The sequence below is a fragment of the Ceratotherium simum genome, chromosome X, assembly GCF_057802395.1.
Source record: "Ceratotherium simum simum isolate JZ-2026a chromosome X, ASM5780239v1, whole genome shotgun sequence".
In the NCBI taxonomy this organism is placed as follows: domain Eukaryota; kingdom Metazoa; phylum Chordata; class Mammalia; order Perissodactyla; family Rhinocerotidae; genus Ceratotherium; species Ceratotherium simum.
The window spans coordinates 17,835,284-17,858,421 of NC_141940.1; the positions used below are offsets into that span (position 1 = coordinate 17,835,284).

General features: G+C 34.6%; 1 protein-coding gene across 4 annotated transcripts in view; it reads right to left on the minus strand.

Annotated features, from left to right (window-relative positions):
- PHF6 (PHD finger protein 6) overlaps positions 1-23,138 on the minus strand; it is a 47,214-nt gene that overhangs the window by 5,128 nt on the left and 18,948 nt on the right. For 3 of the 4 annotated variants that reach the window (XM_087426887.1, XM_087426886.1, XM_014792768.2), the window contains 6 exons: positions 23,004-23,137; positions 22,692-22,735; positions 11,210-11,379; positions 10,897-11,040; positions 8,708-8,812; positions 6,010-6,143 (listed from right to left, as the gene is read on the minus strand). In XM_087426887.1, the coding sequence (XP_087283013.1) occupies positions 6,010-6,143; positions 8,708-8,812; positions 10,897-11,040; positions 11,210-11,379; positions 22,692-22,735; positions 23,004-23,137 (731 nt within the window). The remainder of the gene's footprint in view (positions 1-6,009; positions 6,144-8,707; positions 8,813-10,896; positions 11,041-11,209; positions 11,380-22,691; positions 22,736-23,003; position 23,138) is intronic. The other variant, XM_004437260.3, reaches the window with a different exon arrangement.

Consider the following 23,138-nt stretch of genomic DNA (forward strand, 5'->3'; position numbering starts at 1 on the left):
GTTAGCTCAGGGCTGATCTTCCTCACACACACACACACACACACACACACACACACACACACAAAATTAGGGAAATGTGAAAGTAGACTGGGTAAGAGATGATACTAGGAACTTACTATTAATTTTACAAAGTGTGATAATGGCATAGTGATAATGGAGTATGTAGGGATAAAATGGCATGAGATCTAGGATTCTGCTTTAACATACCTCAGAAAGAAAAAAATAGATGAAACAACTGTGGCAATTACTTGGTACCTGCTGAGATGGGGAGTTGTTATACTACTCTAATTTTTGTGTACTTTTGAAAATTTTTATAAGAGTTTTATCTAAAAGTCTGAGTCCTTTGTTGTTATAACAAATTTTAATCTTTTTATGGGATTATTTTTCACTCAAGGACCATTTCTCATAGGCCTATTGTGTGTCCTTCACCAGTCTAGGCACTAAGGCCACAGGTGTCAATCAGTCAAACAAGATTCTTGCTGTCACAGAATTTACTTTGTTATGGTGGGAGAATGACATTTTAGAAAAATACATGTTTAAATAGTTTAGAAATACAATATAACAGGATAAACAGAATCACTATATAATCTTCCGTCGCCTTTTTAATATGAATATATTCAGGATCCAGAAAGCCACATGTAGGAGAGAGGGAAACCAATTCATTCAGAAATATTCCTCCTAGCATTTCCTCCTTTTTATTCACTCTTCTCTCCCCAAACTACTTGCATATGGACTCTCACTTGAATTAAATGGTCTCTATGAAAAGATCTGGAATCCATATTATAAGCAGATTTTAGAAACAAATTTCAATGTGAAAAAATAAAAAGAGCAATTCAAATCATCATGGATCCCAGGGCAAATATTTTTGTTTAGAGATGGTCACTGTAACATGGCTTTCTAAGAGCTAAAAAGTAAAAACCATCTAAATGTATAAAAAAGAAACCAATTAAACAAATTGATACACATTCCATACAATGGAATACTATGCAACCATTAAAATGGTGATGTAAAACTGTTTAACGTCACAGAAAAACATGCCTTAGATACAGTAAGTGGAAAACAGATTATACAACAGTGTATGTAAGAAAGTCTTGTTTTGATAAATATATACATGTACACAATCACACAAATGTCTAGAAGAAAATACTCCAAAAGATTTAAAATTGTTATCTCTGGAGGTAGAATTAAGGTTGACGTCAAGTATTTTTCCTTATCTAGATTTTCCATTTTTTCCCAAAATGAAAATGAGTAACTGTTGTAATATCTGATGTTAAAATTTAAATTTTAGTTGTTTAAAATGGGCTTGTTATTTTACAACGTTAAAGGCTACTTTAAATAATAATGTATAGCTCGTGAAAATATTCAAACACTATAGAATCGTATAATGGAGAATATAAAATTGTCTCTTCTCCTCCATCCTTATGCAATGAATGAGGGGCAACAACTGTTAAGTTTGCTGAATACGCTCCTAGAAATTTTTCTGTGTATACAAAAACAAAGACATATCTTGTACACATTTGTGTGTACATGCTAAAACAGGATTACACAACTTGTTTCTCCCCCTTACCCTATCATAGAAATTACCTCTCCACGATTTTACATATGGATCTACTTCATTCTTTAATTGCTGCATAGTATTCCACTAAATGCATATACTAAAATTTATTTATTAAGTCTCCTCATGGACATTCTGGTTATTTTTTCATTTTTTGCTATTGTGGGTGAAAGGTTAACAAAAATCTTTTCCCATTCTCCATGAGAACTTCACCTTTGATTAACTCTCTAGCTGTGTTCCCTTGGCAACTAAACAAACATTGGTATGTTAACTATTTTACTAAGCTATATTACCTCCTAATTGGTAGACTGTATCTGGACTGGGAGAATTATAAATATTCTGTTAATAAGGCATATCTTTGGTCCTCTCTCTGTGGAATAACCTGAAAATTATCTATGCCTATATAACTACAGTCGTGCTTTGCTTAACAATGAGGATACGTGCTGAGAAATGTGTAATTAGGCAATTTCATTGTTGCGCAAACATCATAGAGCATACTTACAGAAACTTAGATGGTATAGACTACACACCTAGGCTATATGGTACTAATCTTATGGGACCACTGTTGTATGTGGTCCATCGTTGACTAAAACGTCGTTATGTGGTGCATGACTGTGTATTATAAGAGGCGCTGGCTCTGATGGAGTATGAGGCATTTAAGCCAGGGTGGATCCCACGCCCACTCAACGTGGATCACCTTATTGGACCTGAGCTGTACTACTATACTGACAGCTGTAAGGACTCTCACAGAAGAAGAATAGCTGATGCTGCCCTGCTTGCAAGCTGCAGTTCCTGTCTATATCCTTCTTGAGTAGACTGATGCCATCTGTGGTAATCCTGTCAGTCCGAAGTATAGCTGAGTCTAAGAAGATGCCCTGGTGAATACTGCAGCATCATTCACAATAATGCAATGGAACTACTTGCACATACATCTTTGTACTGTTGTCTGCTCACTTCCCTGAGATAAATCCCTACTAGCAGACTAGCAGCAAAAGATACACATTATTTTGTTTAAGGTTTTGGTCTCCAATGATAAATTGCTCTCCTAAAACGTTGTACCAATTTACATTCTACCTTAACATCACATGAGAATGCCTGTGTCTCCAGAGCCTAGCTAACATTAGACACTATGAATCCTACTAATTTTTGCCCACTTGATAGGCAAAAATTGGTAAGATCTTGTTTTAATTTGCATTTCCTTCATTACTAATAAGGTTGAACAGTTTTTCACACACTTATAAGCCATGGCTATGTCTTCTATAAATTGCCTGTTCATGTCCTTCACCCATTTTTTAATTGGGTTGTGTTTTTCTTAACAATTTGGAGTTCTCTTTATGTAGTTTAATTTTAATGTAATCAAATAAAAATTCTGAGTTTCCTATCATGCTTACAAAAGGCCTTCTATACTCAAGATTATAGAAAAATGCTGTATTTCCTCCTTACAGTTACAGTTTTATTTTTTATGATTAGATTTTTAATCCATCAACAATCTATTTTGGGGTACAGTCTGAGGTAAGGATCCAAATTATGTTTTCTACCCAGAGAGCCAACTGTATAAATATCAGGAACTGAGTAAGCTATCCTATCTCCACAGATATAAAATGCTACCAACTTACTTATAAGATTCCAAAAAAGACACCAACCAATTTCCTGTAATCTTTGTCACTGTGCCAGTACTATACTGTTTTAATTACTATATGATTGGTTTTGATATGTAATAGAGGATTTCTCTTCTCAACCGCATTAAAAATCTTCTTGGCTGTATGTGGTAAAGACTAGTTGACCACCCCAATATCTATTTTCTCCACTTCCCTCTGCAGTACTAAACCAGATTTCATTTGGGTAGCAATGTACCCACTAAGAGTACATTTCCCAGCCTCCCTTGGACATGTGACTAAATCCTGGCAAATGAGAATGTGTGGAACTTCCAGGAAGGCTGATTAAAGACCATCTCAGTTGGAGGAATAGTCACTTTGTCATTCCATTTTCCTCTGTTCCTGCTTCCTCCTACTTCCTATGGAAGGACGCCTCAAGGATGGGAGAGCAGAAAGATGGTAATCTGGGTCCCCAATGACACTGAAAAGCTGCCTACCACACTTGGACTGCTTTCCTCTGGATATCTTTTAGAGGAGAAACAAACTTCTATCTTGTTTAAGCTTTTATTTTTTTTTTCCTGTTATATAAAGGTAACTTAATCATTACTAATAGAAAATAATACTACATTTACTTTTAGAGAAAACTGTCAAAAATTTGGATTTCATTAAAAATGTATTAAGTATATAAATTAATTTGGGGGAGAAAAGGTATCTTTCAATGTTGAGTCTTTCTATCAAGGAACATAATAGACTTTGCCATTCATTTAGGTCCTGTGTAAAATGCTTTTTTTTTTTTTTAAAGAAAAGGTTCACCTTTGGTGAGAGTGTGTGTAGGGGGTAGACCTTTTTCTTTTACATTTTTTAATTAGTTCTTACTGGAATTGTTTTTAAAAATTTATCTCATATTCAGCAAACTTATTGAGCTCTTATTCATTTTAATAAATTCAGAGTTGATTCCTTTGGATTTTCTTGAAAACAATGATATCAATGACAAATACTGACAATTTTATTTTTCTCTTTCATGTTTATTATACATTTTTCTTCCTTTTCTTGGTGCACCGGCTTAACCCTCCAGAAGAACACTGAAAGTAATATTGGTGGTTGGCACCCCTGTCTTGTTCCTGATCTGAATGAAAGTGTATTAGTGTAGTGGTTCTCAATTAGAGATGAATATGAGAATCGTCTGGGGAATCATCAAAATAATTTTTTGGGCCTCCACCTACTGAATTTAAATCTCTGAGGGTGGGGCCCAGGCATGAACATTTCTAAAGAGGGCCCTATTCACCCCCAGGTGATTCTGAGGCTCAGCCCTGGTTAAGAACCATTGTCCCTTTACTTTAACACTAAATAAGCTATTTGCTATTGTTTTCTCATAAATACTTTATTAAGACTCCTAGATTACCACAAGCACTCATTACCTTACTTTAAAATTCAGAAATGGCTGATGAATGGTATCAAATGTTTTTTTAGCATGCACCAGGAAGGCAATAGGATTTTTCTTTATTAATTATAATGGATCATATTAACATACTTCCTAATTTTGAACAGTCTTTAAATTGACCGAGTGCTGGACTTGATTTTCTAATATTTTATTTAGGATTTTGGTATATACATTCATAAAAGTAAGATTGGTCTATAGTTTTTTTGTTTGTTTTTATTTTAAACGCTATGTCAGGTTTGGTGTCACAGCTATCCATGTTTTACAGAATGAACCAAGAAGTTTTCCATCTTCTGCTACGTGCTGGACCACTTTAAATAACATTGGAATTATCTGTTCCTTAAAGGCCTGATAGAACTCACTTGAAAAATATGTGTGCCTTTATTATTAAACAAAGTTTGGCAAATTTTATAAGATAGCATTAGTACCTCATGCAGTCACCCAAATGACGTGGTGACTGCTTATGTAAACTGCTTTGTACACAAAATAGTAGACCCTGAGTCACTGGTTTATTGCATACTGGGAATGTGAGAGTAAGGAAGTGCTTTACAACTCACAAAGGCAAATAAAAAATTCAGGGATCCCTACCAACTTATTCTCCATTTGATTAAACAAATGGAACCATTATAGATGCACCTTGATACCACTAGCCCAATGCAACAAGGGTAAGTGGAAGACCCATAAAAAAGAAGGTAACATGTAATCCCAAATCTCCAAACCTTACTCTTTCATCATTCTTCCAAGAGTATCTTTCAACTTCTAGCTTCGCAACTACATCCTATTCTATGCTACCAACAATTCTCACCTGGATCCCCAGCAGTAGCCTCCAAACTCACCTTCCCATTTGCACCCTTGCTTCTGTCGCACCTTAGGGTCTTGCACATGCTGTTCTCTCTGCCTAGAACACTTTCCCAACACCCACATTCATCTTTGCCCTTCATATCTCAGCTCAAGCACTATTTCCTTAAGGAAATTCTGAAATACTCCCCCACTACAGACTACGTTAGCTCCTCCTTGCTATATGCTCTTATAAAGCTTTGTAACATATCCTTTATAGCACTTAACGTAATTTGTAATTGTATACTTATTTATGTGGCCATTTAATGAATATGTCTCTCCTACTAGACTGTAAGCTTCATGAGGACACAGTCTATGTCTGTTTTGATCACTACTGTATACTCAGCTCTTAGCACAATTCCTGGTACATAGTAGCATATAAATATTGGGTGAAGAAATGCCAATCCTGGGATGTGTAGTCAGAAGAAAATGCCAATTGCAGTACTCATTTCTTTTATAGAGTCCCCAGTACTCTATACTTGGCTTAATACCACCTAAGGATAGTGATCAAGTAAACTAATGTCATCTATTTAAGGGCAGTTACTTACTGACAAGTTTAGGAAAATGGACAATTGTTCTCTTACTTGTAAATTCCTCGTGACATATTTTCAATGTATTTAGCTTTGTCTTGTACTCCACAGTGGTAATGGTAAGTCTTAACACAGGCTTTTATTTCACATCCAATAGTAGCACCGGGCTGACTGCAAAGTGTACATTTCTGTTTAAGGGAAGAGAAAGAATAATCATAAGCAGTATTTCAAAGTTTATGCAATCTTATTTATTCTATTTTAGCCATAGTTCAGCCAAACATTCCAGTTTACAAAGAAAACAGCCAGTTTTATACTGAAAAAGAATGCACTGAACTTGTGTAGCATATATATTAAATAACGCTGCAATTTAAACCATACTTGGATAGACTTTCTAACATTAAGTCATCCCTTGAGGTTTCCATTATTTAACTGTACTAACCATCAGAGATCTGACATCTAAACATAAATAAGACACTCCTTAATACTGCCAAACACACAAAAAAAGAAGGATATTCTACATTTTAGTGTTTGGCTTTTTTCCCTCCCTAGGATCAGTTCCTTTCCTATTATGACTGAGGGAAAGAATGAGAAGACAGGAAAGCAATTCCCCCCGGAGAGGGAATGCTACCAAGTAGGCAGAATGGCAGATGGAAACTAAAGGGGCTGAAGTCTTTTCAAGACTTCTCAGTTTGGCCTAGATGAGCCTTGCCTCAAGAATGTTCTGAAATTAAAAGGTGATTGTTGACAAAAGGGTTTCATAATCAAGAAAGTTTGAGAAATGCTAGTTTTAAACAGATTGCTTGACTGCAGAACTTCTCACAATCTTTTCTCTAGGAAGGAAGGCACAGTAAACAGTTCCCAAGTTTACTGAACTCCCAGATGCCCTTTTATAATTTTGGAAGAGTGGAGGAGCATCTTGCTGGACTAATTTCCTTTGGAGCACACTTGGGGAAATACTAGGTTAGTGTTTACACTAACATTCAGTGCAGAAGTAAACAAGTTGACCAAGAGAATTGAATTGTTATCCTAGTCACCTGTTTGGACTTTGGCTGTATGACACAACACAACATTGCTCTGTAAGATATGATGAAGTGATTTTTCTCTTATTTTTTTTTAGTACTATACGTTCTATTTTAAAGGAGTTTCATTTTTAAAAGAGTAATCAAAGTATCGATAAACTCAACTGGATTTAAATGGAACAGATAACATCAAAATCTTCACACCTTCAAAAATGCAGTTCCACAAAGAAAGGGTCATTTCTAATGAATTCAGACAAAGATCATCAATGTCTGAAACAACTAGATGAAAGACTGAAGGGGAACTTCACAACAGAGGGCTCAGACTCACCACCTGAATCCAAGGATTAGACATTATGACTTGTGTGATGTGATAAAATATGGATGTCACAGTCCCTCCTGTGAAGTATTCTTACCCCCCCCCCCCAAAATGTTGAAATTGAATCTAATCAAGACTTTACATCTAACCTCCACTTTAAAAGAAAATCTGGCAGGTAGAGGGACAAGTTAAATGGCATCATGAAAAAGCAAACAAAGAAAACATATGGGATATTCTAAAGGACAATTAATTCATTTTCTTCAACAAGCCAATGGCATACAACAAAACAAAAACAGAAACAACAAGGACAGGGAGGAGGGAGCGCCCTAGATTACTTAAGGGATATACACCAACCAAATGGAATGTGTCATCCTCCTTTGGATTCTGATTCACACAAATCAACTTTAAAAAGATAGTTTTGAGACAACTGGGGAAATACAAATACAAACTGGGTATTAAATGACACTGAGGACTCATTGTTAATTTATAAGGTGTAATGACATTGTGGTTAGGTAAGAAAATGTCCAACTTTTAAGAGATACATACTGAAATATGTAGAGGTGAAATGATATGAAGTCTCAGCTCTGCTTTAAAATACTTCAAGCAACAAGAATAAAAGGCATAGATGAAACGAGTGCCGCAAATTCTTGATAACTGATGAGTCAAGGTGATGGATAGACGTGTGTCACTAGTCTTTCTAATTTTGATATGTTTGAAAATTTTCACAATAAAAAAATTTAAAAATTAAAGTCATTTCTAGACACAACTGCTGTCTTAAAGAAAAGATTTTGCATTCCACTGACATTTTATAATATTCATAAACTGTAAAGGAGTAAGCGATCAATAAAGATGCCAATATTTCTTAAAGCTATTTATTAGTAATTCAGTATGTTTAAAAACATGAGACTTAGGCACATTTTATAAAGGAAACTTTAAAGCTATGATAAACATTTTAAGAGACATAACTATATATGTGTACTTTAAACAGAAAGCTCTAAAAAAATCTTTTCTTTTTATTAAAAAAAAAGAATGAATAACAACATGGGGAGATTCTCAATGCTATATTAGGGTTATGGAATTTTTTTTAAGCAAGCTTAAACAATATAACATTTTAAACTTAATAGGTGTGTCACATTCACATCTTCATTTATTTTATTAATAAGACTCTCAAATACCCTGAAATATAAATCTCAGTATAATTCTCTCAAGTAATGAAGTTACATAGAAAGAGGAATAAGTTTCAGTAACATCAGCATCCTTTATTATATTACAAATAAGTCAAATAAATACTTTGCTTTAACATATGAACTACTTTATATTAAATTTTTTGATGACTGGATAAATTTGAGATGTGTTCTAAATTTAAAGCAGAAAGTCAGAAGAGTATGTTGCATAACATAAATATAAAGCCACAGACCATTCTTTTTCCTCGCTTAATCTCCTGAAGTACAGTTTTAATATCAAAATCTCCAAATTCTGCTCTTGATGTTGTTGTGAGCTGGACTGTGCCAGAAGAAAATAACTAGAAAAGAATAATGCAGGAACATTTAATATTCAGAATCCTTGTGAGAAAAAATTAAACAACATAATAACAAATGTGTTATATTACTTTAATATCCTGAGAAAGATGACTTTTCCTTAATAATCAAGTACTGACTCAAATATTTTTAATATATTCACATCTGATCAAAATATAATCCAAAATAAGGACAATGAAATAAAACTGAGGGTTGCCAGTATGGAGGCAAGATTAAATACTTCATTAAAAAAGGAAGATTTCAACAGTGTCACCCTGTCAACTCAACTGTTTCATATTTCCCCAAAGTTTTAAAAAATAGGTGAAACTGGCAAATTTCAACCATAGATGCAGATCAGAATCACCTAGGGAATTTTTTTTTCAAACTAGACATGTTTGGGATCTACTACAGGCGTACATATTTTGGAAAAAGCTCCCCAGGTAAATCTGATATGCATCTCTGGTTAAGAACCTCTGATATAAATAATATTTTAAAAACCTAATCATACACTATCAGGGAAATGCAAATCAAAACTACAATGAGATATCACCTCACACCCGTCAGAATGGCTATAATTAACAAGACAGGAAACAACATGTGTTGGAGAGGATGTGGAGAGAAGGGAACTCTCATACACTGCTGGTGGGAGTGCAAACTGGTCCAGCCACTATGGAAAACAGTATGGAGATTCCTCAAAAAACCAAGGATAGAACTACCATATGATCCAGCTATTCCACTGTTGGGTATTTATCCAAAGAACTTGAAAACACCAATTTGCAAAGGTACATGCACCCCTGTGTTCATTGCAGCGTTATTCACAATAGCCAAGACTTGGAAGCAACCTAGGTGCCCATCAAGGGACGAATGGACAAAGAAGCTGTGGTATATATACACAATGGAATACTACTCAGCCATAAGAAACGATGAAATCCAGCCATTTGTGACAACATGGATGGACATTGAGGGTATAATGCAAAGTGAAATAAGTCAGAGGGAGAAGGCCAAATACCGTATGATTTCCTTCATTAAGTAGTAGATAATAACAACAATAAACAAACACATAGGGACAGAGATTGGATTAGTGGTTACCAGAGGGGAAGGGGGGAGGGAGGAGGGTGAAAGGGATAATTCGGTACATGTGTGTGGTGATGGGTTGTAATTAGTATTTTGGTGGTGAACATGATGTAATCTATGCAGAAATAGAAGTACAATGATGTACACCTGAAACTTTTACAATGTTATAAACCAATGTTACTGCAATAAAAAATTAAAAAAAAAAAAAAAAAAACCTAATCATAAATGGGATGAGTAACTCAATACAATCTCATTCAAAAATGTTTGCGTATACTGTATGTCAGACCTGGATCTAAGGATGCAAAGATAAGATATAGTTACTATCCTCAAGGAATTTAAGAGTCTATTAAGGGAGAGAGGCTCATAAATGAATTACTGCAATACAATGCATGAAGTACAATAACAGAGACATCTACTAGGTTATAGGGGAGGCCGAACATATCTTTCACGACCAGTTTATAAAACCGAAATTTTTACAGTTATGAAACAGTTAATTATGGATTATCTGGAATATGGTAACTACAATCAGGATTACTTTATTTTTTATTTATTTACTTTTTTGAAGAAGATTGGCCCTGGGCTAACATCTGTTGCCAATCTTCCCCCTTTTTTTCCTTTATTCTCTCCAAAGCCCCAGCACATAGTTGTATATCCTAGTTGTAGGTCCTTCTAGTTCTTCTCTGTGGGACGCCACCTCAGCATGGCTTGATAAGTGGTGTGTAGGTCCACGCCCAGGATCCGAACCGGCAAACCCTGGGCCAATGAAGTGGAATGCGCAAAGTTAACTGCTGCACCACTGGGCCGGCCCCAGGATTACTTTAAATCCTACTAAATCATAAAGTTTATATTTTTAAAAATCTAAAGTTTATGAAGATTTGGGATTATAGGATATACTATTCATAATTCTAAAACACTAATGCTGGCGGCGGGGGAGGAGGTGCCTTATTTGGTTACTAGCTAAATGCTTTTTATAAAAAACTTAGGTTTAAAAACACATAAAAAGGACCATGCTTACCATGCACTTATAATGTGCAGCTGCCTTCTTGGCATTAAATATATGCAGTTTTCCTCTTGCTTCATTTTCTTCCTCCCCTACGTGACAAAATCCACATTTAGGCCTGGTGTCACTAGGGCTGCTTCTGTGTGGAGACCTATCTCGCTGCAGATGCAAAAGAAAAAAACAAAACAAAACAAAAATCCATCAAAATATGCCATCAGTACCTCAAGCTTAGTTAACACTTCAAATGATGGACTTTACCTATAAACAGAGTTTAAATGAAATATTCATGGTGCAACAAAAAGTAAGAATCCCACATTTTTCTACTTACATAGGAACTACTTTCCATTTCATCTGTTCCATGGGAGGACGTGGACCTGGTATCTTCCGAAAGTCCTTTAAAATTAGTTTTTCGTGGTCTTCCTTTGCGACTTTTCTTTTTACTTTTAGGTGATGAGGGTTCCAGTTCATGTTCATTAAAACTTTCTTCTAAATCAGCTGCTTAAAAATGAACAAAAGCTTTATATGGACCAATCTTAAAATGAGCATTAGTTTATGAGTCCTTAGAATATGTGTTTTTCCTTAGAATGAAATCGGCTCCAGAAACGAGGAGAAATGGTTTGTGGTCTGTTCAATATAACAACGTAACATTTCATATAAATGGAACAAAAATTAAAATACAAAAAATAGTTTTATTATAATCATTATAACAGTTATTTCCTTTGAATTTACAATTCTATAAAAATGAGTTTTGTGATCTTGACTGTGCACATAATTCAGTAAACATTTTCAAACTCTAATAAGTCAATTCTTAGAATTAGTTATGTATTTTTTTTTTACCATAGGTTTCAAAGTTTTACCTCACACTGTTGGTAAAATCAGAACACTTACCTAGAAAATAAACTTACTATAACTTGGAAAACTAAATGAAAATAAAGTAGGCATATCTGTGCTTATGTAGTAGCCACTAGCAACATGAGGTTTTTTAAAACTTAAGTCACTTATAATTAAATAAAATTAAACTTTCAGTTTCTCAGTGGCAATGACCACATTTCAAGTGCTTATTAGTCACACATGGCAAGCTGTGCCCATACCGGATATCACAGATAGAGAATGTTTCTATCATCACACAAAAGTTCTACTGGACAGCACCGTTCTAGATTGCTCTTGAAACTATCATGAAAATCAAATGATCAAATTCAATAAGGAAGTCATCTACAAATGAATTAGCCAACTGATCAAGTAATTAAATGTTGAGTATAAAAGGAATTTCTAACATAAGTGGTAGAAAAGCTATGTTGCTAGCTAGTTGAGTATACCTTACTGGATTAAACAAAATTTATGTAGAAACTTTAGAACTATATTTCACAGCAATTTGAAAAGAATTTCCATCATTAATAGAAGGTGCTTCACAGGGCCGGCCCTGTGGCTTGGAGGTTAAGTGCACGCTGCGATGCTGGTGGCCCGGGTTCGGATCCCGGGTGCGCATCGAGGCACCACTTCTCCGTTCATCCTGAGGCCGAGTCCCGCATACAGCAACTAGAAGGATGTGCAGCTACGACATACAACTATCCACTGGGGCTTTGGGGGGAAAAAATAAAATAAATAAAATCTTTAAAAAAAAAAAAAAAAATAGAAGGTGCTTCACTCAGTTATTATAATAAATATTTTATTTATTGAGGGCCTACTGTATATATGATAATGTATTTAGTGTTCAAAAAAGTATAAAAACCAAATGTTCACTTGTCTTAAGGTTAAAATATAGGAAGTTTTAGGCACAACTCTAATACCTTCATTGTTTTTTCTTTTACCATAAGTTAATGGTTGTAATTTCAGGGTCTAATTTCTCAATGAGAAAGCATATCAACTCCTATTCTCAGATTCTAATATCTTTCTTAACAGATACTTTAAAGGCTTTTTGCTTGTTATTTTAGAAATAAAAGCACATTCATTATGATAAGAAAAGGGTAATTCAATTAGTATATGTAAATATATAAACTCGAGGAACTGAGAGCATTAGATTGTTTACAAAACAGTTAATAAAAATTTATATCAATGCAACTTCACATAACTATGGTAGAACTGGAGGGAGGAAAAAAGGGGAAAAGGTAAAAGTTAGTGGATAGTGTTTTATAGACAACAAGACAAATTCCTGTGAATAACTCTCCTTGTGAAGACAGAAAAGTCAATTAAAGGTATCTTCTTATCTTAACACTATAGCAAATTTCATATCAGAACACACCACCTACTTTAAACAAACTGACAATTTTTAAGACACAGAATTTTGTTAAAGCTGTTAGAATCATTTGCACTTGCCCCAAATTAAAAATTCTTAGAATGAAAAATCATAATCAGATGTTTCAATCATTCTGATACATATTATATCATATATATGATACACATAATATTCTGTTATTTACAATGAAAACCAATAATCACTAACACTATAATAAAACTACATTATTAAACATCTATAAAGAAATTACTTAACTGATTCCATTATCAGGCCAACATGACTAGTTTTCCACATGGCATGTTTGTCCTAAATATGGACTCATTCAGTATAAAATTTTAGGGGACAATAACAGCAATTATTAAAAATCACAAAAGATTAACAGATTTAACTATATTAGACTTTGAAACTTCTGAGTCAAAAAAAGTGGTAAAATTAAAAGGCAAACAATAAACTGGAAAAATATCTGCTATAGCTGTTAAAAAGGATTAGTATCCTTATGATATAAGCTCATAAAAGATTAAGACCCCAACAGAAAAATAGATCAAGCATATGATCAAATAATTCACAGAATATAAGTAAACATACTTTTAGAAAACTTGACTTCTCTAGAATCAAAGTGTAAATTAAGTGATATATCAGTTTCACCTATCAAAATAGCAGACTTGCAATAGTTATAAAAACCTACAACAAACCTAACAAAAAATGTGTTAGAAATAAAAATATAAAAGAAGCTGCACAAAAATGTTGAGAAAGGCCATGCTTCTGGATGAACAAGATCAACACTGGAATGATATCAGTTCTCACTAACCTAATTTAATCAAATGCCAATAAAATGGAACTTAAAGTTGATTCTATGGTTTTCTGGAACAGTAAATGTACAATACACAAAAATCTTTTTAAAAAAGATATCAAAATACACTATAAAACAACAGCAGTTAAAACACTGGCACAGGAATAGACATACATCAGCAGAAGAGAAAGCAAGGTGAAAACAGACCCACATTCTTATGGGAATTCAGAGTATGGTAATGGTGGCATTTCAAATAAGTGGGGAAAAGACATAATGGCATTATTGGTTATCCACTTTTTAAATATTCAGATTTCTTTCCTTATGCCATATGAAAAAATTATGGATGGATCAAAAAATCTAATCATAAAATAACAGACTATAAATGTAATAGAAGAAAATGAAGGAGAAGATTTTCTATAATCTTGGGGTTGGGACACCCAAGAAGCCATAAAGGAAAAGACTGACAGATTTGACTAAAAATTAAGAAACTTTTGCATGGCACAAGGCACCACAAACCAAGTTAAAAGACAAATGATACACTGGGAAATAATTCGCATTTAGTAACAGAGAATTAATATCTACATTACAGAGAGCACTACAAATCAATTTTAAAAAGATAAACCTCAAGAGAAAAATGCACAAATGATAGGAACTGGCAATTCACAGAAGAAATATAAATAACTAAAAAAACATGAACAGAAGCCCAAGCTTACTAGTAATAAAAGAAATGGAAATTAAATAAGTGGATTGGCAAAAATTAAAGACTCATAATATCCAGCACAGATGTAGGGAAATGGACACTCTCATACACTGTTGGTGGGAGCATAAACTGGGTACATGTGACAGTATTTATTCCCAATGTTAAATGCACAGACCCTTCCACCTGGCAACCCCATTTTTAGGACTTTATCCTATAGAATCACTTTTGTAAGTACATAAGCATATATGTATAAGGAAGATCAATGCCATTTTATTTGTATTTGTGAAAAAAATAGATGCAACTGATTTTTATTAATAGAGAAATCCTTAAATAAACTGGTTCTATTTATTCTATGAGATATAATTGTCAAAAAAGCATGAGGTTGATCTATAGGCACCACAGGGAAGGAAGTCTGTGATGTACCACAGAATGAAATAAGCAAGTAGCATAATGTTACATATATATATATATTATGCTGCCACTGTATTTAAAGGTGTCCATATGCACTATATATGTAAGTTTGTACATACACACAAAAAGGCTCTGGGAAGACATACACCAAACTGTTATTACTAGTTACTCTTAGAGAATGTGATTTCAGGGTGAAGGGAGGGCTTTCTGAACTACTTTAGTAGTACTACTGTACTATTTTAATTCTTCAAACAATGGGCAATGTACTACCTTTGTAATTAAAAGAATTTATAACATCCAATGTGGTGAAAGGAGGGGTAAACTCATCCATTGCTGATGGGAATATAATTTAGCATACTCTTTCTAGAAAGTAATATGGCAACATGTATCAGGAACCTTAAAAAGACTGAACCCTTTGACCCAGTGATTTTACTTTTGGGAATTTATCCTAAAAAAAATGGAAAATGCACATGAAACTGTGAGTATGAAGCTAGTCACAGCATCTTTGTTTAAATTTTTCATGGTTAACTATTGTTTTTTTTCCCCCCAATTCAAAATCGTGAAAATGTCCTAACATTAAAATTTTTTTTTCTTTAATAATAATTATAAAAGAACTATCTGCATAAAATAAGTAAAAATCTTCCTTTCCACCTTCTAATTCCACCCGTTCTGCACTCCCAGCTGGCACCCTCGCTTTCTTGCTTCCCTTCTTTCTTACTAGCTCCCCCTCTCTCAACATAACCACTGTAAACTGCTTTTTTCTCAACCTCAAGGGTTGGTTTTGAATCCTGGATCTGCCCCGGACTGTGTCCTCTTACCTGAGACCTACCTCAGAGAGTTCTTCAATGAATGAATTAAATGAGTTAGTTCATGTAAAGTACTTAATTTAGAACAGCGCCTGGCACATAGACCCTCTCAATAAATGTCAACTATTATTTTCTCTGCGTGTGCACATGTGTTTTTGAAAAGGATACATAAATGAATGGCATTCCAGGCATACTATTCTGTATCTTGCTCTTTTCCACTTAATATATATAAATTGGAAATACTCAAAATATAAGAGCTAACATTTGAGCGTTTTGAGATTTAACTATGCCAGATGTGCTATGCAGTTTATATACCTTACCTCATTTGAGCCTCACAACAAGCCCATGAGGTTGTATCAGCCACTGTTAGTTCAGAAAGGTTAAACAATTTTGCGCAAGGTCACAGAGCCAGGGAGTGGCAGAGCTGAGACAAATATACGTCAGTGAGTACCACATGCTTTTCAAGTGGTAATACCCATTATCATAGAAATACACCTTTTCATATGCTTCTGGAAATTAGAAAAAGGATAGTTATGCATACGCTTATGTACGCATACAACTGCTCTGGAAGGATAGAGAAGAAACTGAGAGTAGTGGCTGCTTTTAGCAAAGGAATTTGGAAACTGAGATACAAGAGCAAGGATGAGAGGAAAGCTTACTTCCAGTGTATACTCTTTTGTACAGCTGATTTCTGTACAATGTTCATATGCCTATTCAAACAAATGAATATGATAAAAAAATAAAACCTTGCCCTTGTATTCACAGCCGCAATTTCTAAAAATCCAGGCTGATAAGGTAGGTGACAAAATAAGGTTGTCCTCCTTCCTGTGCCACCAAGCATTCCCAACCTTTATGAGCACAGCCCCCAGATGTCTGTGCCACCTTAGAATGGCCACGCCCCTCTGTTACTCTTCTGATTGCCCCACTGAGTCATGGGGAGTGACCAACTTACCAGGAAACCAACTCTCCTCCTAGTAGTGTAAAGCCCTATCTGTCCCTTTACCAATTCTCTTCTCCTTCCTAATCAATGTTTTCCTCATCTTATATCTTCCTGCTTTAAGCTCTACTTCCTTCCCCCTCCTAAATTCTCACATCAGTTAACAGTATGAAGTAGAAAGGACCGCTGAACAGAAAGTCTTAAGACTGCCACTCACTAGGTCTTAATTTGGTAAAGTTACTTAACATTTGCAAGACAAAGTCTCCTGGTGTAGCAAATGGAACTGATGAGAGCACCTTCCTGAAAAGGCTGCTTTAAGAAAATGTTTGTGAAAAATGCTTTGTAAACTAAAAAATTCTATTCAATTGTTAGTTATTACTCTTGTCGTATTTTGTGTAGACCTTTGTCCAAAAGGGGCTTCTTTTGTAAATTCCCCAATGCACCTACACCCAGCAGGCACTCAATAAATGTTGGAATTTTTTTAAAAAAGAAAAATCAAAAGGACAAGCATTAAGGCTGGGATAAGCATCACCACCTCTGCTTTAAATCTTTAGGCTGCTACCAAAGGAAGACTGGAGGTCACCTGCCCTGCCTTTTGCAACGGAAAGGTGAGGCGGATTTGCTCGGCATGCTCCATGTCACAAACAAACTCTGCTTTCTGCTTTTTCAGTAAAGGTATCAGATAAATGATTCCTTTTATGCATATACATATGCATATATAAGTATGTAGCATACATCAAAAAATATATTATTCTTAACTAAGTGTGCTAAAATGAAATATGACATCTGGGATTTAATTCAAAATAATCGAGATGGAGGAAATGGGTGACAGGGTATAGATGAAACAAGACTGGCCATGAGCTGATGATTGCTAAAGCCTGGTTATGGGGCTTTTTTTCAAACATAGTTTTACATATGTTTGCAACTTCCTATAACAAAAGTTTGTAAAATGTGCTAAATCAAAGATGTGCATAAATAACACCTAGCATAGCACTTTGCACATAAGTAGTCAATAAATCTGGTGAATCAAAGAAAGAATATGGAGTCAGTTCTAGCAAAGAATAGAATATGAATACGTTACTAAAAATTTTCCACGTTAAATCACAAATGCAATTTAAATTCTATTATCTTCCAAGGAAGAGTACATGAAAAGATGAGTGGTAATAAAGGTAGGTAGAGTTTTCCAGGGATAACAGTAACAACAAGGATGATCTAGAACGTAGTATTTACTGAGCACTTCCTAGGTGCCAGGAACACTGCCAAGAGCTTTACACGCACTATTTCATTTAATCCTTACAACAACCCTATGAGGTGGGGTTTTTTAATCCCCATTTTATAGATGCAGTATCTAAGGCTCTAAGAGAGACTAAATAACTTGCCCAAGATCATGTGACTAGTAAGTGGTAGAGCTAAGATTCAAATATAGATCTGATTTCAAAGCTCATGTGCAACCAGTGTATGAAACTGCCTTTCTGGTTCTTCATCAATCTATTCAATGCTACTAAACTTAAAAGGTTTTTAAAGACTTTGATACCATATTAAAATCTCCCTAAACTTCCATTTAATAAAAGTAATGAAGACTGGAAGTTGCAGCATATTCTAGAGAAAAAGAACAAGAGAAAGGAAATATTACGGGAATATTCAAGCAGGTAAAGGCTTTGAGTCTACATAAATGATAACACACTTTGAACGTAATTCTAATGTAACTATGGTGACCCTATTTCCTAAAACATAAATTGAGTTATATGATTTGACAAGCAATCAGTTTCCGAACACTGTATTTTAATCAGTTGGTCACATATCTGTCACTAAATTGTGTTCCCCTCCACCCCACTCCCCCCCGAAAACCTGATACCTTCTTTTATTAATTCATTTTGCGTGACTAAAACCTGGCACAAGAGAAGCTATAGGACAAGAAGTGTCACCCCAAAATAAGTGACACATTAAATACTGTGCTTAGTTTCAAGCCAAAGAAAATGAAGAGGTTACAAACATTTCTTGAGCACCCATCCCATGCAAAACATTCTATATTGGGTAATTTAAGAAAAATAATAAATCACAAGTTTGGCTCCTTACAATTTCAAGAACCTAAACTGAGCTGAGGTTGTTTGTGATCATGACTTAAATTCTACACATTCTTACTGCAAATAGCTAACACTCAGCATCTACTCTAGATACCATTTTGTCTCATCACAGATTACTTTGCTCCAAATAAATTATTAAATACAAAGGCCTTAACTCCTTAATGAAAATGATTTTAAAAGAACCACCATTTATATGTAATCACAGTTCCTTGTAGGTACTCAAACGTTTAGTGATGACAAGCTATCATTTAAGGTACTTCTAGAAAACAGAGCCTAGCATCAGCTGTAAGCTAGAGCTATTTGCTATTACCAATATTTGACATTTTTGAAATACCGCTTTAAAAAAAAGTTGAAGAAGATACCTATTATCTAAACACATAGGCCAACAGGGGAAAATCACATAAGATGTAGGATTTGATTCTGGCTATTCCTGTCCATTTTCAACATATAAATTTCTATTAAGAATAGAAGGAGACTACACCATTTTAAGTGCTCAATAACCATATGTTGCTAGTGGCTACCATATTGGATGGTGCAAGTATAGAACATTTCCATCATCACAGAAGTTCTACTAGACAGCGCTGTTGAGCCATTAGTTCTCTATCCCCTTGTAAAAAGCCCTGCACCTTTGAGGTCCATGTCACTCAGCTAAACCACTGCTTCTCAAACTTTAATGTGAATACAAACCATCTGGGATCTTATTAAAATGGCAATTCCTATTAGTAGGTCACGGGCGGGGCCTGACATTAGGTATTTCTAACAAACTCTCAGATGATGTCAATTCTGCTGGTCCACAGACTACGCTACCTTCTTCCCCTCCTTGTTGCTAACAATTACCAACTCTCAATCATTCCACCTCATGCATCAGACTTGCTTTAGCACACAGCTCACAGCCCTTTTCTCCATCCCAACCCCTGCCATCATCCTGGGTGATTTCAACCATCCACACAGACAATCTAAGCAACACCTAGCCACTCAGTACCCTGATCTTCAATAATGTCTTCCATCATCCACCCAATTCCTATAATCACACCCAGATACCTTATAATCACCTAAAACGGTTCTACCTCTGAAATCACTGTATCACGCTTTGGGACCACAAATGATTCCCAAGTACTTTCATTCTCATTGTTCTTCAACTTTTTCAGGACCTCCAGTCTATTAATTCCTCCCTGTTTCTTATTTTTTCCTGCCTTCACTTCCCTATCTAACTGAGATCTCTCTCTTACAAATATCCTAAATTCCCTTCTCCCTTTATTTCTTTGTTGAACCCACTTGGCAAAATCCCAATTCTGAATTAACCAACTAGCCACTTTATGCTACACCCAGGATCCTGAACTGCTGAAGGAAAAGTCACACAACCTGACTAATGGCATCACTATGTAAATTCATGGTTACCAACCTTAACTGGGCCCTCAATCCAGTCTGAAAACCTTATATTTCCCTAGGCAAACTTCCTCTCCCAATTTTCATAACTATTCTTTCAAATCTTCTCCTCGCTCCTTACACATCCAACCCTCATGCCTCTCCCTACATTCTCCCTCACAGAGAAAACAGACCTGTTAGAAACTGCCTATCCTCTTCCATCTCTCCTATTACAGTGGAAATGTCCTCCTATCCAGGGCTTCCTGTGCACAGGGTTCCGCTTGTATACTGAATCCTCCTTCCCGTACCTTCAATCTCTTCTAGCCTAGTGGATCCTTTCTCATAAGCATTTATGTATCAGCTAATCCCCCCAGACTCCCAAAAAAGGCCAACTAAATGAAAGAAGCCAATCTGAAAAGGCTACTTACTATATGATTCCCACTATACGACATTCTGGAAAAGGCAAAACTATGGAGACAGCAAAGAGATTCTCAAATTTAATATTTCAAAACACAGCTCATGTTATATCAAACTAACATGACAGACTGAATTATACGGTATCTATCATTTTAAGTATTAGCAAAGTAGGTATTGAGCCACAGATGGCAAATGATCAAGAAATTGCCACAGGTATCAATTCCTCTTTGCTACAGACTAGTGAAGTACAATTCTCAAACAAAGACAGTCCCTGAAATACAATCCTATAACCCTCCATCATAAATTACAAGCATAAAGTAGAACATATGTTTCCCATTAGAACAATGATATAATTGGACGTTCTGTTTCTGACAAAGCACTCAATATCAAATAAATTCAAGCTAGATGAATGTGCTCAAGTCAAAATTCAATAAATACAAACTCTGTAATACTTTTAAATTGCAAAATTATGCTTCAAGTTCTACAATATGAGTATAAACACACTACATATATGTCAATAATACAAGGGGCCTCAATGTGCTACAAAAGCATACACTGAATCCAAAATTCAAATCAATTCTATCACAAATTTGAATTGTAGTGATCCAGCCAGTTACATTAAAAGAAAAGTCATCGTGAAAAGTATGAATTTAGATCCTTCTCATTAGTAAGTGTCTCAAAGCAAAAAGGTGGTCAAAATTATTCTACTTTACGTAGTCTGCAGTGACTTTTCTCTACCACTAGATGGTACTATCAGCTTCAGAAATCTAGGGAATAAAAGGGGAGACGTCTATATTAATCATTGTTGCCATCCTCAAATATCCTGTCCCAGTACACTCATATACTTGTCTTCGTCAGATCGTTAAGTCTTAATTCTTGGCTTACCATATATGGTCACTACAATCTTAAAGAGAATCAAATAAATACATTGTTAAAATCTGAAGTAATGAAAGGTGGGAAAGCTTACTCTTAACCTTTCACAAAATGTTTTTCAATTCAATTCTAGATTTAAGTGTGGAGAAAATCTGAAGGAAAACACTATGAAGGTTTATCAGTTGTACTTCATCTCTCACCTCAAAAACATTGTTATTATTTATACAATCTGTTTACCTTAAAGACAAGTTTTTGCTAAAAACTATATTTTTAACTAGCACTTTTAAAGTATTTGGACTAATTTGGAGTCCCGAAGTGGAAACAATACCATTTTGTATTATAAAGCCAAGATCTAAGAGATCAAAAAGGGCCACAAATTTTAACATGCTAGCACTGATAATTAAGTAAATCTTTATAAAGGAAACAACTTCCTAAAACAAAAGGTTCAAACCATTCTAATTCTATACAGCACGTTCTCAGAAGCTAACAAAAACTTTAAAGATCTCTAATCTAAATGAAAAGATAGAACAATCTCAGATTAAATCTAAATCTTTTTATATTGCTAGTAAAAGATCAAAACCATCTGTTTGAAACAAGTCAGAATTCAATTTGAGAACTTTTTCAAACCTTTTAAAGACCAAGTACAACTTGGCTATCTATATATAAACATGATAAATCTGGTTTTGTATAAATTTAAGTGGAAACGAACTATAAAATAATTTTAAAAATTTATATTTTAAAATTGATTACTTCTTATGAACATGTCTGTGTTTAAAAAAAAATAAGTACTACAACGTGAATAAAAATTTAACAGAAAGCCTGGTGATCACAAAATGTACTAGTATTCCCAGTTCACATGTTCTGTATCTGACAGTTGCAAGGATCCAAATCATTACACTTATAATCTACTAACACACTTACATGAACACAGAAATCCATAACCACTAGCACCATTTCTTCCTAAAGATAGATATGTTCTTAACGTACTCTTTATAAGAACTTTGGGGTAAAAGTTTTCTTAAAAATTCCAAAAATTTTTCACTATGTACATTAGTTTTATCCCAATGCTTTTCTTAATTCTTTGAAATGTATTCAATATTGAGATATGTTTTCTGGTAAAACTTAATATAGTATAATTCACTCATATTTTACTCAAATTTCTTCTTGAAATTGAAAAGCAGCTGAATGACATACCTTCAGAGTTATGTGCAGTTTTCTTGTGTTTTCGGCAATAAACCCTATAAAAAATGAAGAAATTAAAAATTATCAACAAACGAAACTCATTTTTCATATTGAGAAAATGAGCATTATACTTCACCCCATCCACAAGCTGGATTCTAAAAATCTTATTATTAAACTTCCTACACCATTTCTCTAAGCATTAAATTCCTTATCAAGAACACCATTTATAATGATGATGAAACGCTTTGAAATGGGAAAATTTTTTACAAAATCCTAAAGAAAGTTATGACTGTTTAAAAAAACTTAGAGAAGTTAAATAATTACATGTAAATTCCTTGTGAAGGTTTCTCTCGTATTTGAGCTTTATCATGCAATGCACAGTGGTAGTGGTATGTCCTGTGACATGTTTTCACATCACAACCAATTGTTGCTCCAGGACAATGGCACAAAGAACACATC